Source organism: Sinohyriopsis cumingii, unplaced genomic scaffold, assembly GCF_028554795.1.
Source record: "Sinohyriopsis cumingii isolate HCF-2022 unplaced genomic scaffold, ASM2855479v2 utg003875l, whole genome shotgun sequence".
NCBI classification, from domain to species: domain Eukaryota; kingdom Metazoa; phylum Mollusca; class Bivalvia; order Unionida; family Unionidae; genus Sinohyriopsis; species Sinohyriopsis cumingii.
In genome coordinates this window covers 153,554-169,406 of record NW_028316617.1, presented here as the reverse complement: position 1 = coordinate 169,406, position 15,853 = coordinate 153,554, and the positions used below count along the sequence as shown (strand labels likewise).

At 36.6% G+C, this 15,853-nt stretch overlaps 1 protein-coding gene across 1 annotated transcript in view; it reads right to left on the bottom strand.

Moving 5' to 3' along the window:
• LOC149769401 (serine/threonine-protein kinase TBK1-like) overlaps positions 1-12,488 on the bottom strand; it is a 67,984-nt gene extending 55,496 nt beyond the window's left edge. Inside the window, exons 1-3 of the mRNA XM_089949906.1 lie at positions 12,381-12,488; positions 6,940-7,050; positions 1,990-2,124 (exon numbers count right to left, since the gene is read on the bottom strand). Of these exons, the coding sequence (XP_089806032.1) occupies positions 1,990-2,085 (96 nt within the window). The 5' untranslated portion in view covers positions 2,086-2,124; positions 6,940-7,050; positions 12,381-12,488. The remainder of the gene's footprint in view (positions 1-1,989; positions 2,125-6,939; positions 7,051-12,380) is intronic.
• Between the last annotated feature and the right edge of the window lie 3,365 nt (positions 12,489-15,853).

Genomic DNA, 15,853 nt, shown 5'->3' with positions numbered 1-15,853 from the left:
GATCAAAACCATGGTACTGGTAAACATAACTGATGGACCATGTCCTCAATATAGAACAGGAAACAGTTTGATTTTTAATGTAGTCTGTATTGCATGATATATTATTTTGACTAGCTCCATGTACTAGTTCTGAACTTGAAAATGTCTTGGTAAAAGAGTGCTAAAATACTGTAACCCCTGAGAGAAATAAAAATTTTCAGATTGGTCCTTTCTGCCAGAAGAAAGATAAGGAAGAACCCCTAAAAGAGTCTGATGCTCTATTGACCAAGAAAGACTCTTTCCTTTTTTTAACTAATGAGTGTTGAAACCATCTCTCATATATCTGAGTAATAACAAGATTTTCAAATCAGATGATTTGGTAACAATGCTGATACGACCATCCATTGAGGACTAGTAGTGGTAAGATTTTCAAATGAGATGATTAGGTAACAATGTTGATATGACCATCCACTGAGGACTAGTAGTGATAAGATTTTCAAATGAGATGATTTGGTAACAATGCTGATACGACCATCCATTGAGGACTAGTAGTGATAAGATTTTCAAATGAGATGATTTGGTAACAATGTTGATACGACCGTCCATTGAGGACTAGTAGTGATAAGATTTTCAAATGAGATGATTTGGTAACAATGTTGATACGACCGTCCATTGAGGACTAGTAGTGATAAGATTTTCAAATGAGATGATTTGGTAACAATGCTGATACGACCATCCATTGAGGACTAGTAGTGATAAGATTTTCAAATGAGATGATTTGGTAACAATGTTGATACGACCGTCCATTGAGGACTAGTAGTGATAAGATTTTCAAATGAGATGATTTGGTAACAATGTTGATACGACCGTCCACTGAGGACTAGTAGTGATAAGATTTTCAAATGAGATGATTTGGTAACAATGTTGATATGACCATCCATTGAGGAGAAGTAGTGATAAGATTTTCAAATGAGATGATTTGGTAACAATGTTGATACGACCATCCATTGAGGACTAGTAGTGATAAGATTTTCAAATGAGATGATTTGGTAACAATGTTGATATGACCATCCATTGAGGAGTAGTAGTGATAAGATTTTCAAATGAGATGATTTGGTAACAATGTTGATATGACCATCCATTGAGGACTAGTAGTGATAAGATTTTCAAATGAGATGATTTGGTAACAATGTTGATATGACCATCCATTGAGGAGTAGTAGTGATAAGATTTTCAAATGAGATGATTTGGTAACAATGTTGATATGACCATCCATTGAGGAGAAGTAGTGATAAGATTTTCAAATGAGATGATTTGGTAACAATGTTGATACGACCATCCATTGAGGAGTAGTAGTGATAAGATTTTCAAATGATTTGATTTGGTAACAATGTTGATACGACCGTCCACTGAGGAGTAGTAGTGATAAGATTTTCAAGATGGCCCCTATCGACATCCCTGCAAAACTATTTTCATTCTTGACCAACTAGACCATCTAATTTGCAAGTCACGTTTTTAGACGAAGTAGCAACAACAAACCTGTGCTAATGGACAGATGGCCAATGGACAACAGGCCATCCCATAAGATCTTTTGGTCTATAACCAAAAAAGCTAAAAAGCATGGAGAATGGCATGGAAATTGGAAAATAATTGGGGTAATCAAAGCAATTTCAAACTATGATGGTCATCAGTTTAATCACAGCTTTTTGAGTACAGGTAGATCAATCATTAGCTTATATTCCAATGTGATTTTTTTTCCGTTAACTTAAAAACATAAACTGTGTCTGGAAATTTTATGTTCTGTTTAATTACTACAAAGTCCAGAAAACTATAGGATTTAGATACATTAATGATGGAATATGCTTTTACTGGATTGGAAGCTGATACTGGGGTAGTACAACAGCACCCCTAAAGATAAATTTACATGGAAAAGCCAATCATGGGTAACATTAGTAACTGATGGGCCATGAAAAGCTTATTTGGAGTACCAGAGTTTTGGAGAAAACTTACCTTGTTTCTTCCTTTATACACCATGCTTGTCGCACCTTGCCCAAGAGGTCTGGTAATGTCCCACAGGAAGTTGAAAGACCCTCGTAGTGCAGACATCTCTTTCCTATGATGGTCAAAAGCAGACCACAAAGGAACCTGAAAGGGTTTCAAAGAAACTGCTTGATTATACTGCATATTCCAGGGTCTACTTTCTACAACTGGAGCTTATTTCAATGAAACTTACACACTACAAAGACAAACAAACTCTGTCAAATTATGTCAAAGGTAAGAAGAATCCAAAAGTAATATTGAAATAAGTGATGGCATTAAAAGTTCTGAAAGTTCATAACAGTGCATAAAAATACATACCTCAAAAACTTTTTTCTATACATTTAACCACCATCCTGATGTGTCTGAGATGTAAAATGTGCCAAATGAGGTGACATAGAGACATCTTTTTTCCCTGGGATGTGTTACTGTTACAATTATCTACAGAGATCTCATAAACGCTTAATTATGCGTATTTGGACGCCAATTTTTGATCATGGATGCAGAAAATCATTGAGGCGGGAGTCCTCTGTACGCATGTAATAGGTGTCCAGCAAAATTCAAAGACTTGCCAGTCCTGCTTCAGCCACCTGCTTTGTGGGAAAATGTGTTGATCAGTTAGCTGAGTGTGCTGATATTTACAATGACAGAATTCAGTGACTGAAAGACCCTTTGATGTACATACATGTTGTCATTTTATAAGAGTACATAAAAAAGAACATGATGCAATAGCTGGGCAGCAAGTTCATAGGCTTTGACTGGCGGCCGCGTGGGAAAATGTATTGATATTTACAGTGATTGAATTCAGAGGCAGAAAGACCCAGAGATGTACATGCGGTCATTTATAAAAGTACATCAAATAAACAACTTTAGCTTTCGTTATTGTGTTCATTTCCGAATGTAGCAGAATAAGCAGTGCATGTGACCTCAGAATCAAGACATGTTGAGACTTAGACAAAATGCCATTCGTAAGTGGGTCACAAGTCGCCTAAAAATGTAAACTTCACCTTCTTCTGTTAGGAAAGTGAAAACGACTACACCCTGTGATTATTTAAGAGGTACATTGACTGACCATACCATATTTTGTTTTAAATGCCCCTCGCCTTAGCCCGGTTAGTTCTAGTGTTGTAGCAAAATGTATTCATCAAGGCATCAGTAGCTAGGCCTCGTTTTTATATCAATTACGTGGACAAACAAACTCTTGCCCATTCAGTGATTTGATAGCTGACTGACCATTAATCCTTTTCCGAGTAAGGTAGCAATTATCAATTTCCTGCATGGTATCCTTTGATTATAAAACATACAAACTTGTGTTTTAAGATCAGAATCGATGATCTGGATATTTATTAACTGCCTCTTATACACTATTTCATCATAAAATTAGTTTGAAACTGGAAGTGAATCAGTAGGCCTAACGGGAAATAATTGCGGATGTCGCTAAGTCTGGGATGTACCAGTTTATTAGATTGTTTTCTTAAATCATTGGGCAAATATATTCTGAAAAAAATATAGACAAATCATTGAAACCAAAGCCTATGTATTATTTTATTAAAGATTTAACTTTAATATGCAAATTATGTAGGTCAGAAACGTATGGGACAATGCTATGTTGTGGAATTCGCGAGATGCGCTTTAAGGTCTAGCTCTTTTCTGACTTTACAAGCATTCGTGAAATAACAGTGAAAAACAGCAAATCAGATACTATTTATTTGCCAAAAATTACTATAAGTACGTTTACAAAAAAATAAACCATAAATTTGCTCCACTGTCAATGGACTGTTGTAATGAAGCTATATTATTTTGAGTGATTAAATTAGGAAAACCTCTCCATCTAAAAATAGATGTACTCACGTCGGTGTCGATTCTGTAGAAAATAAGGTACTGCAACTTTTGATGGTGGGACTCTTATTTTTACTAAAATGTGAGTCCTGAACTCCTAGATTTAAAATCCTAGCGAGACCTCTGATCTACCTGAGGTCTCTGATGTTTTAAAAGAGTGTCATTGATATAAAAAAAATCATCTTCATTTGGTTATGTTATTTAAACTTGGCATTAAGACAGTGCTGAAGTTATACTGCATTCAGTCTGGAAATACATAATAATGATGGATATTAAAATGAAGTAGAACTGTGTGTATACATATATCATCTTAAACAGCCTCCTCTGGTAAGTGAGAAAAGTGGACTCTGAGATAGTTCAAACAATATCTAGGTGACAGGCCATGTATAGTACTGATATGTAATTTATGATACATATTGTGCAGTGACAATGACTATTATTATTCATAACCAGTGGAGATTAAAAATAACTTTTACAAGGTATGGTTTTGTAGCAATTCTCAACCTTCTGTACTGAAGTATCATAAAAGCAAAATTACTGACGCATCAATGCATCACTGAACTTTTTCACCCCTCCTTACTGAAGGTGTATTTTTAGAAGGATTTGCTGTGAGGACAATGTAGCCGTTAATGCAGTTCATTTGTCTCTTTGAGAAGAATGGATAGAATATTCAATTAAATACAAAATATAAAATGTATTGTGTAAATGGGTACGTAGATAACTGGGAACTGATTGCAACAGAGTTCTAAAACCTGATATGCAATGGTCAACAATCAACATTCGCATTATCAGAATCCATTATACATCTTCAGACATTGTGATGCCATGACTCTCCCTGCGATGCAGTGCCATGCTGAGCTACACTCTGTGCTATTTGCTACTTATATAATCAATACAGATAATAACAGACTGGTTTTACAGTATTTAATTCATTTTTAATGCACAATAGTTGTATATAAGGTGACAGGGCTGGAATCTCAATTATTTCCAAGTCAGAGTTCACAACAGTATAACAACAAAACCAAGAGGTTACAATCAGAACTCTATCTGATGTGTTCATGCTTGTGGTGATGATTACACAGATGGAGATACTGACAGAAAGACACATGTATTAAAAAAAACAAGTTCCAGAGGATGTATAAAGAATATCTAACTCTTACTCATATACTTCAGTTCACACATGGTACATATAAAGGACATTATTTTATTGGGGAAAAAAATGGTGCGTGTTTCTGGTTGGCCGACTGTCCCTGTTTATTGTTGCAAACCCTAGCACTTCCCCTCTCCCCCCATATAAAAATATTTTTTTCTCAAATTGATTTGTGCATCTAATTCAGCTGGTTTAGCGCTTAGTACATTATATATATACAGTGGAACCCCGCTACAACGCGATGATCGGGGTCCATAAAATCGGATCGCGTTAAAAGCGGGGTCGCGTTAATGCGGGGTTTTACAATATTTAACTTTTTTTCCGAGAACATATACGTGTATACATGTGCAATGATCAAAAGTCGGCTTATCATCAGATGAATATTAACTGGAATGCATTAATTAAGATATATTCAAAATAATCGATGGTTAATATATTTATAGGTTATTACTGTGCATTAAAAACATTTACTAATTTTTATTTGTTTGAACGATAATACAGATTGACCGATAATACCAGACTATCGCTATATCATGAAAAGTGTATCAACACCGTATGCTACCGTGCCGTCGTGGCATGCAGTTCATCCATAATGGATGTAATTTCATTGAAAATCGTACAGATTTAAAATATTCAATAATTTTGTAATAGTCTGAATTCGTCGTGTAAAATATAGGATGAACAAAATATTGAAACCATTTACTTGCCGTCTGATATCGTACGGTCATTGCATGCAGCTATTCCCGGGTCTACATACGGTGTCTGTATTGGATATTATTTACTTTCAACTGTTTGTTGTTTGATCACACCGCCAAGCACAGCACACATGTTGGCGGCTTTCGTCCTTTGATGTTTATTAAATTGTGCGACTCTTGTATCAACCACAGCTTTGTCTGCTGCTTGGCTGTGATTGCAGTTAAATAAGAAGCCCATGTCGGCTATTGTTTGAGCAACGACTGTATACAGATTTCATGGAAGACAATCACAAAGACGATTTACTGGCTTTACTCATGGATCCGTAATAAGTAACACTTCCGATAATGTTTACTTCGGCTTAACAATTCAAAAACCTAATGAAACCAGTTTTCTCTTCTAGAGTAGAATATGGAGCTTCACCACAACCTGTTCAAATTGATAAATTTCAGAAGCCAAGCGTTGTACACACTATTTCTCGTACGTTATATATATCGTATTATTTTAGAATTCATACACGATCACTTCTCCAAAATCACTTAAAGAACCTGGATAAATTGTTAAGTTCCGATCGTTTATTATTAAAAGTCATACGCGAATTCTTCCACCAAATTATAATAAACGTTTTACACACTATTTCTCGTACGTTAAACAAATATTTTCACAGTCCGATAAAAATACACGTAAATGAATTTAAATTTCAGGAACCATGCCACGATCATATTATTTTAAAAGTCACAACTAATCTCATGCCCAAAATGAAGTTAATTTCTTGTTTTGTTTTTTTTACTTTTCTCCAAATTTTTTTTTTCATGTGTGAATGAATATACGAAATTTCGGGAGCCATGCTACGACCGCGTTATATCCGAATTCGCGTTATGGCGGGGCGCGTTATAGCGGGGTTCCACTGTATATATATATATACACTAATCATTATAATTCATATAATGATTTTTTGAAAATAAACTACCTAGCTACCTTAACTTTATAACAGTGCAATAGGAAACATGCATATTTTTTTTGCCTTACTAATAATTACAAGAAAATTCCTAAAATAAGCCCACTAGTCTTGCTTTGTAGATTGTTTTAAAGGAGTGATTGGCATATCATTGTAAAGCATTTAATAAATAAAACATTGCCTATTTTAAAAACTCACAAGCGTGAAATCAGAATATCATCAAGCATATAATCAGTCAATTGAAAGAGTAATTAATGGTGTAAGAAACCTTTAGGGTACTCACCTGTAGTAACCGTATTCAATAAATTACAAAAACTCCTTGACTAAATCTTCGTTTTCTATGTATGCCAGCTAAGGTAATTAATAGTACTGGATGCATATCTGGTATTTTATTCTGAAAGATACAGAAATATAATGTATTTTGAAATGAGCAGCAAAATGTAGTTTTTGGATAGTAAAACTAATTGTAATTATGTAATACTTACTACTATTGCATTATTTCCTTTTCCAGGACTCTAGTAACTAGTTAAAGTAAATTATTCCTTCCTCAAATTAGTACTGGAAGTCCAGCATGAATGGAGCACAAACCAAGTCTGAATCCGTATTCACAGCCAATATACAGAATACCATCCACCTTTGACATGGACCTTGAGTACAGATCAGAGTGGTCTGGGAAGAAGGTATCTTTGCAATAGTGGGTAAATATAAATAATTATATTTACTTTCCTCTCCATCATTGGAGTGTAAGAAAGGGTTGTCCTATAGCCCTTAATAGTGGATGCCAAACAATCTCTTTACTTCAAAAGAAACCCATTTTTCCAAGTAAAAAACATGTTTCTTCAAGAATACTTACCCAATCATAATACTTTAGGAGTACTACTACTACCTTGCAAATCCATCCCTCCTAGATACTACTTTTAGCAAAAAGGTAGCTAAAAGTTACCTGCTGACCTAGGTGGCCATCAGGCTGAGAGATCTCCAATGCTCTCTATAGATGTAACTGTGGGGAGGCTGGGAGGGTGAATGTGTAAAACTGCATTATGACAGGGTAATAATTTTCGAAGAGACATATTTTACTAAGAAACTTGGTTTCTTCTTTAAATATATTACCTAATCATAATACCTTAGGAGAATAGGTAAGAGGTGGAGAGAGGTACATCCTCTTACCCCTGTATCTCTGGTCCCCTAAGGTAAGTGAGACAGCTTCTAAAAACCCAATGGGAGGGGACTCCATCTATTGGAAACAGCTTCAAGTAAGGAAATAATCCCCCCCCCAACAAATCCAGCATAAGTTTTGAGGCCATGTCTGAAGAAGCAGTCAAAGAACCACTAAGGCTGACCTGTTCAGCTGCAGATATAGGTCCCACCAGATTAAATTGGGCCCTTAGGGATGACAGATCTCAGAGATAAAAGCTAGAGAATGTGGACTCTGATTTCCATCCCACAGCTTGAACAATGTCGGCTAGAGAACAGTTCCAGTCGAATGTTATGCTGGTGGCAACTGCTCTAACCTTGTGAGCCAAAATGCGTAATACATTCAACTGAGCTGGGATTATTTCTTCATATGTGGCACGAATAACCCACTTAATCCATGGAAAGATATTCTGTGTTGATATATCCTCCTGTTCTTTCTGTAGAGGTATAAATAGGTGATGCATTGATGCGGTGGGTCTGTTCTATTAAAGTAAATAGGTCTTGTAGGTGGCCTTGAGCTGATGTGTCCAGACTAGATAGGGGTTTCATGACAAAAGTCATGTTAACTGTGGAAGGCAGCCTGTTCTTGGCGATTAAAGAGGATGCCATCATGAGTGAGACTCACCCGTCTTGTCGAAACTGCATGTAATTCAGGTCTGCTGATAGAGCATGTATTCGCTAATTCTGCCGGCCATCGTTAATGCCATTACGAAGCAGGTCTTATATGAAAGGTGCCCAGAGATGCCCTTGTGAGTGGTTCGAAAGGTGCCTTGTTCAGCCAGTTTAATGCCCAAGATAGGTTCCACTTTGGGAATAGGGCTAACGTTTTTGGCCATGTACATTCAACGTTGGAGAGAAGATAGGATAAGTCATTGTTTTGACTGGAGATATAAAGGTTGGGACTTTGGAATGCCACCTTGTTGCAAACAGGTCCATCAATGGTTGGTCCCACTGGGTACATACCTGAGTGAAAACCAAGGGATGAAGAGACCATTCTGTATTAGTTTTTTGTTCTGGGACAAAGACTCGACTAGTCTGTTAGGTGTCCTGGGATATGGCAAAATTGGATTTGCTGCTGACAACACCACTTTAGCAAGTCCCAGATAAGACAGAGCTCTAGTGTTGTCAGAGAGAATGAAAACTCCTGTGCCTTTTAAATATTCCTGCCACCAGAGAAAGGCTTTCACAATGGCCATCATCTCCAGAATATTGATATGCAGCTATTGTTCCTGGGGAGACCATGCACCACTCGCTTCCCAAACGGATAGTAGTAGGAAGGCTTCCCAGTCTTCCACTCTTTCATCGGTACAGACTGTAATCTCGGACCATTGTACTTGCAGAGGTATAACTGCTATGAGCCAAGTTAGGTTGCCCCAATTCCACACATGGTGCCTCAATTGTGTGATGATGGTGAGAGGTTGGTCCAGTGGGAAAACTTTTGGCCCCATTGGGACAGAAGAATCATTTGCAATGGTCGTATAAGAGATCTAGGAAAAGCTCCACTGCCACGATGAGCAAGCCCAGTAGGCGAAGAAATTCCCATGCAGAGAGAATCTTCCTCGAAAGTAAAGAAACCACCATAGTTCGATCCTGAGAGAGATCAACTATGTTAATTGTGTACTGAACTAAGTGAACAAATGATTGAGATGGTACTAGAATGGATTTTCCTTGTAGACGAGAAAACCCAGTTTGGTAAGCAGTGTAACAAGGGTTATCATGTCGTGTTTAGATATAACCCACCTGATGTTTCTGAAGAATGTCATCCAGGTAATTTGGTATTGCTCCGGTGGCATAGTGGTTAGAGCATCCGCCTTGGATGCGGGAGGTCGTGGGATCGATCCCTGGCCGAGTCATACCAAAGACATACAAAATTGGTACTAACAGCTGCCTAACTTGGCGCTCAGCATTAAGAGGTTAGTGTTAGGACTGGTCGGCCTGGTGTCAGGATAATGTGACCAGATGGAACATCATGCTACATGTCTGCGGCATGATGCCCCAGTGCTAGACATCATTGTAAACTGCCACAATGCAGACATCGTAGCGATATGACTGAATTTTTTTTAAAGCTATGTTAAAAATCCAAATCACACACACACCCACCACCACAGAAATGGTCAGGTGAGGTGCCATCACTTGATCCATCAGGTGAGTGAAGGCCCAGGGGCTGATGTGAGTCCCAATGCTGCAGGTTACTGACATGATCTCAAGTAAAAAGCATCAAATGAATCAATGTGCTGATATTGATCTCACCCTTGACTTGAACAAGATCAGTCCTGCATTCAGAGAAAGAATCCCCTGATGGATCATCAAAGGCTAAGAGGTAAAACCGTAACATAGCAATCATGGATAACATCTACTACAGTAAGCAGGGTTATTTGAAAGGTGAAGTTGTCGTTGAAAAGGTAGCAAATGCAACAAATATCACCAACAGGGTTGCTCAAGCATGTTGTGGCAAATTTACTTACCTGTTCTAAGAAAGATTTCCTGTGGATGATTTCCTGTGAGGTCCCTCAACAAGGTTCACCAGGTTGATCCTTTGATTCTCCAACATGATCATATACCGGGATTTACATGCAAGTATGCATTAACGATTGTTGATGTTGCTAGCAGATGCAAGCATGCCAAGCCATTGACATCCAACGATTATTTGGGCACCAATTTGTGCACGAATTTTTAATGAACCATGAAGTGAGATCTCTCAAATAGGTATTATGACTTACAATGGTTAAATAATGAAACAACATGTAAGCTTTGGTTGAAACCCACTCAAAAGAAGACTGTCACCATTACATACATACCAACCCCAAGAGAGGTATAAACGTAAATTTTGCTAATATAAGTGGCAAATAATCATAATCTGAGTATAAAAAGTGTAATCTATTTATTACTAGTACCAATATTAGTACCCCTACTTTGTTGAGGCTATGACATAGTAGCATAAAATGTACATGTTTATTTGTACAGTACTACTAACAAATAAATACCATAAGCAGACTTGGCCCCTATCCAGGCGAGCTAAAATGAAGCAAGGAAAGTAAACCTTTATTGTACATCAACATGAATCACTTATTGCACTCAACAAGTTTTACAAGCCTTGGAGCAGCTTAGGAGAAGAAGCAAGGAGTTCTCAAAATACCCGTTTGGATAATTTGTCAAGAAATATCTCCCCTAAAGATGGTCGAAGAAAGAAAGAAAAACAGAAAGTAAAAGGGTGTTATGCATCTATACCAACCACATATCAATCTATAAAGTTTCAAACAAATTCTCCAAGTGGGTGCAGATGCAATGAAAAGCTTCATCGACAGGCAGACAGACACATGGATCAATCACAATATCCCTGCTTTTCATTCAAGTGCAGGGACAATAAGCATATCTACAGTGAACTACATTTTGCCTAAAAGTTTTTTTTAAACTCAGAAACAAGTGTCCAACAATGGGACTGACCGAAAAGAATTTCAAGTAATTCAGGATATAAACATTTCTGTTTTAACTGCTGAGTGCTGAACCATCTCTGACATTCCTGAGTGAGAAGCTTTTCAAACGAGTCATTGTGGCAGCCATATTGGATTTAAGATTGGCACCATTTTCTTTAAGACTAACTAGACACCAATAGAAGAATTTTGACAAAAACCCATGTTGATATGACCATCCATTCAGTCAAATTTGAACTAGTGACAAGATGTTCAATACGTTCATTTTGGCAACCATATCTGACATCAGCTTGGCACCATTTTCATTCAGGACAAACTGGATATCATCATCATTCTTCTCAGGAAAACACCACGTTTCCATTTACTGGTAGGTGAAGTAGCAATAACAACTTTTTCAAAATGGTGGCCATTCTGCATGTCACAGTCTACTGGCAAAAATCTAATGGTGATATAACTTTCCATCTAGGAGAAGTAGTTATAAGATTTCCAAGATGGCCACCAAAAAGTCTTCTAGTGAAACCACATGCTGATGCACAATAACAAGAATTTCAAGTTGGCTGTAGTGCTATCAGAACGCATATGAACAGCATTCTCTTACCTTTTCTGTGCTCACCATTGTCCCTGCCGCCACCCCCAATCTAAGTAACATGCATTCCCATACTTCTTTATCGTGCTCTTTCACTTCTTTATTTAGCACTCCACCACTGGCTACATAGGTGGCCAAATTGGATGTCAGATCATCATCATTTACATTGGGGATCTACTAAACATCATAATAAGTCTTTAATGAAAGACTAAAGCTGATATGACCATCTATTAATTTAGAGTAGCCAAAACAAGATGGTTGCAGTGGCTAGCAGAGGTAAAATTACACTCTTTGGAAACTGATAATCTGACATCTAAATATGCATAACAATTCTGAATAAACATCAAACACATCTGAGATCTTACTAAGATCGCATTTTCTGACAGAACACAAATGGATATCAAAAATAAAAGTTCTTGGTTTTGATAGAAGAAATGGATGTCCAGATGGATTATATAAATAGATGATCTTTTGGTATAGAGATAAGATAGTAGAACATTTTCCAAACTGTACCTTTCTTTCTGTGGTCTCTTTCATGGAATACGTGCTTATATCTTGATATAAACTGACTTTTTTCATCTGTAATAAACCCATTAAGTTTTACTTGAGTCAAACTTTATCTGAAAAAAAAAGAAAATTAGTTCCATAAGCCTGGGCTTTCTAAACTTTTGAGAACAAACGTCATTTTTTGAAAAATAAGCAGCTATTCTGGTGAGCAAGTGAGTCTGGGGTGGGGGTTTGGGCAAATGGGCATGAATGATTCACAGAAATATTTTAAATCAACCATGATACCAAGACGACGCAATTCTGTGTATTCCTGGAGCAGTTCCCATTAGGTAACTGTATTTCAAGCCATATTTTTCACAAATATGAACCAAAGTTCACTTTAGCTATAAAGAAAATGGGCAATACAAATATACACCCACCCACCCCTGATACAACTTGCACCACCACTAACATTACCATCAAAATCCCAGTGATCGAGGACATCTCTTAAATATCTTTATGTACTGATTTATGCTATTAAAACATATGAATTACTGCTAAACCTTTAATACAACTGATGGTCAACTGGCAATAAACAGTACAGAACAATAACTCTTAAAAAAGTAAGGATACAGAATGACAATGAATTCATTTTGGAGTCGACATGCTCTATGACTGCACACCTCTGATGCACCAAAAATCTGCATCAGAAAGTAGTCCAAATTGTATTAACACTTGATAGTATTTCTTAAATTAAATTAGGAACATAACTTTATTTAAACTCTGATCTTTTAAGTTTACCTGCAAAAGAGTGTTTCTCTGGTTATTAACTTTTCCATGCTCTACCTAACATGGTCAAGTGACCAGTTTTTGCGATTCTTCCCATTATGGCAGAAAAAAATTGAGTCAGTGTGGACTGGAAGGATAATAATATTTTCCAAATCACAGATATAATGCAAATGTATCTTTCTGAACATTATGACAATGTATATTTGTGTTTTTATACTAAGACAATGGCTAAAATGCATAAAGAATTATCTAAATGCATCCAAATGATGCAATACAATTTAATTTTAAGCATTTAGTCCCAAGTTTTCAACATATTGCACTGTGTATGTTTAGTTTGATATAAAAAAAATTACCACTAAGTTAATTTCCAGATCTTCTGTACACATTTGAAATGCATGTTCTTGATCGCCATGAGAATAATGCTAAAATGGTTCAACCATTTACCCTAACCTGCCTCAGTAAATGAGCCATTTTTTCCCTGCATTTTATTTTACAAGTTTTATAAGGCATGATTAATGTTGAAGACTTGGACTCATATTGTAACGTGTCTTTTGCAGAGTCTTTTACACAGTATACCCCATCAAAGTGCTAAAGTATATACAATTTGTTCCAAACAAACATGTAAAATACCCAATTTATTCTTTTTGTCTAGAACCCTGTGGATATTCTGTCATACTAGGTGACTGAAAAGTCCTTATGCATGTTTTGAAAGTAAAGAAAGCAACGACAATGTAAATGCTGTATAGTATCTTCTACTTCTGATTTTGTTTATCTGAAATAAATTAATGAAATGACGGGTGTTATGGGTGTACCCCGGTAAGACTCATAATGTTCTGGTACCATATTAATAAGACCTGAAAAATGTCAGAATGACTCAACTAGATAAAGAGAATGAACAAAGGTTTACTGAATATAAACGTATTATGCGTCTAGAAAATCCGCTGAACATGATAAGTTTCCATGAATGAACATTGACTTACACATCACAAGGTCTTGGTCAAAGATACGTATGTGGCTTTTTATTATTGCAAGAACATTGTTCATTTGCAAGATTTGCTGTTCTATTTTTAGATCATGATTTCTTTATTAATATTCTGAAGAAGGAAGAAAAAAACTTGCTAAAACTTTACTTTCGATTTGTAATTAAAGCTGACATACTGCGTACTGTCGAGTCGTATAGGTCATATCTACGTAAACTTCTTAAATCGAAACCTGGTCGTTCTAATGTTCAATCATAATAAACCTCGATATAATGTATGTGGTAGATATCATGATTAGTTGATGTCTGCACACTCCCTCATGCACAAAACCATGAACCCGTTTAAAAGAACACAATGTCAAACAGCTTACAAAGTTACAGTCGACACGCATGCACAATAAACAAAAATGCATTTTCTTATTCGGGTCTCCTCGGTTATTTCTCCACACTACCGCCACTAAAAATAAGTTCTGCGCCATCCAGACACACCCATACATGTGATGTGATGTGTGTGTGTGTGTGTGTGTGTGTGAATATGGACTACACTGAATTATGAAACATAACATAAAAAGATATCAAAGTGACCAACTTCATGACATATACTATCAACACTGGCTCCTGAAATAGTACCATCCAGTTATGTGAATCCAAAAAAATCCCACCAAACTTATGTCTAGTGTAATCATCTAGGAACTCCTCAAATATTATGTATTGAAATATGTTTGTGTCTCTGCTTTAAAAAATGTCCACCTACTCAAATAGTATTTCGGTTGATTATGTAGTGTACTTACAGTCAATGAGTCAATCATGAGTCAAACTTAAGGGTCAACCAAGGAGACATAAAAGTTACCGATCGGTGAAAAAAACAGAAAAAAGACCCACTACCACAACAGCTAAAACAAACAAATAACGCCTGCTGTATTTCAACCTTGCTAAATGTGCCTATATACGATCAAAAATAATAATTTGAAGTACAAACACTGAAAATAGCAGTGTGGATGGATAGAAGGAGAAAGACCTGTAGCAAAGGGGGAGAGGGTGTCGGTAGTCTATAAACGAACATACTTTGTGACTGAAACAGAACCCGTCAAAGATATTTCTCCTTTCTTCTTCTTTTTATTTCGACGAATGACACTGGAAGCAGACGCCCCTATGTTCACCCATCTTATAATATATTTTCATAGAAAGCAATACCATTCTCTATTAAACTCAAACAGAAATCCGACTTCAAAGCTTTTTAAAAACATAATTAAACAAAACAAACAAACAGTGGCCCCCGTCCCTGTAATTAGTTTAAAGAACTATATTTACTTAGGAAAAAATATTGAGTAAATTCGCCATGTTTAACAAGAGCTGCTTAAACGAAGAAGTAGTATGATCCTAACAGTTTTGTCTTTTTGTTACTGATCAAGGTTAACGCCTTCTACCCCACCCCATGACTTTGTCCACACATTATGCGCCCTAGACCAACAAGTAGGTCTCCGCTTTTTGGACATTACTGGTAGAGGTAATGTCCGAAAAAAAAAAAAGAAAGAAAAAGCGGAGACATACTTGTTGGTCTATACGTGAGCATGCATGCGAACCAGCGAAGGTTAGCAACAGGCGCCCATGTAAGAAGATAGTCACGTGGGGTAGAAGATTTCAACGTAGAACAGTTACCAACCAAATCGCTACTGTCATACTATTCATTTCTTGCAGATTGTCCGTCGACGTAACAATACAAGTACAAGAA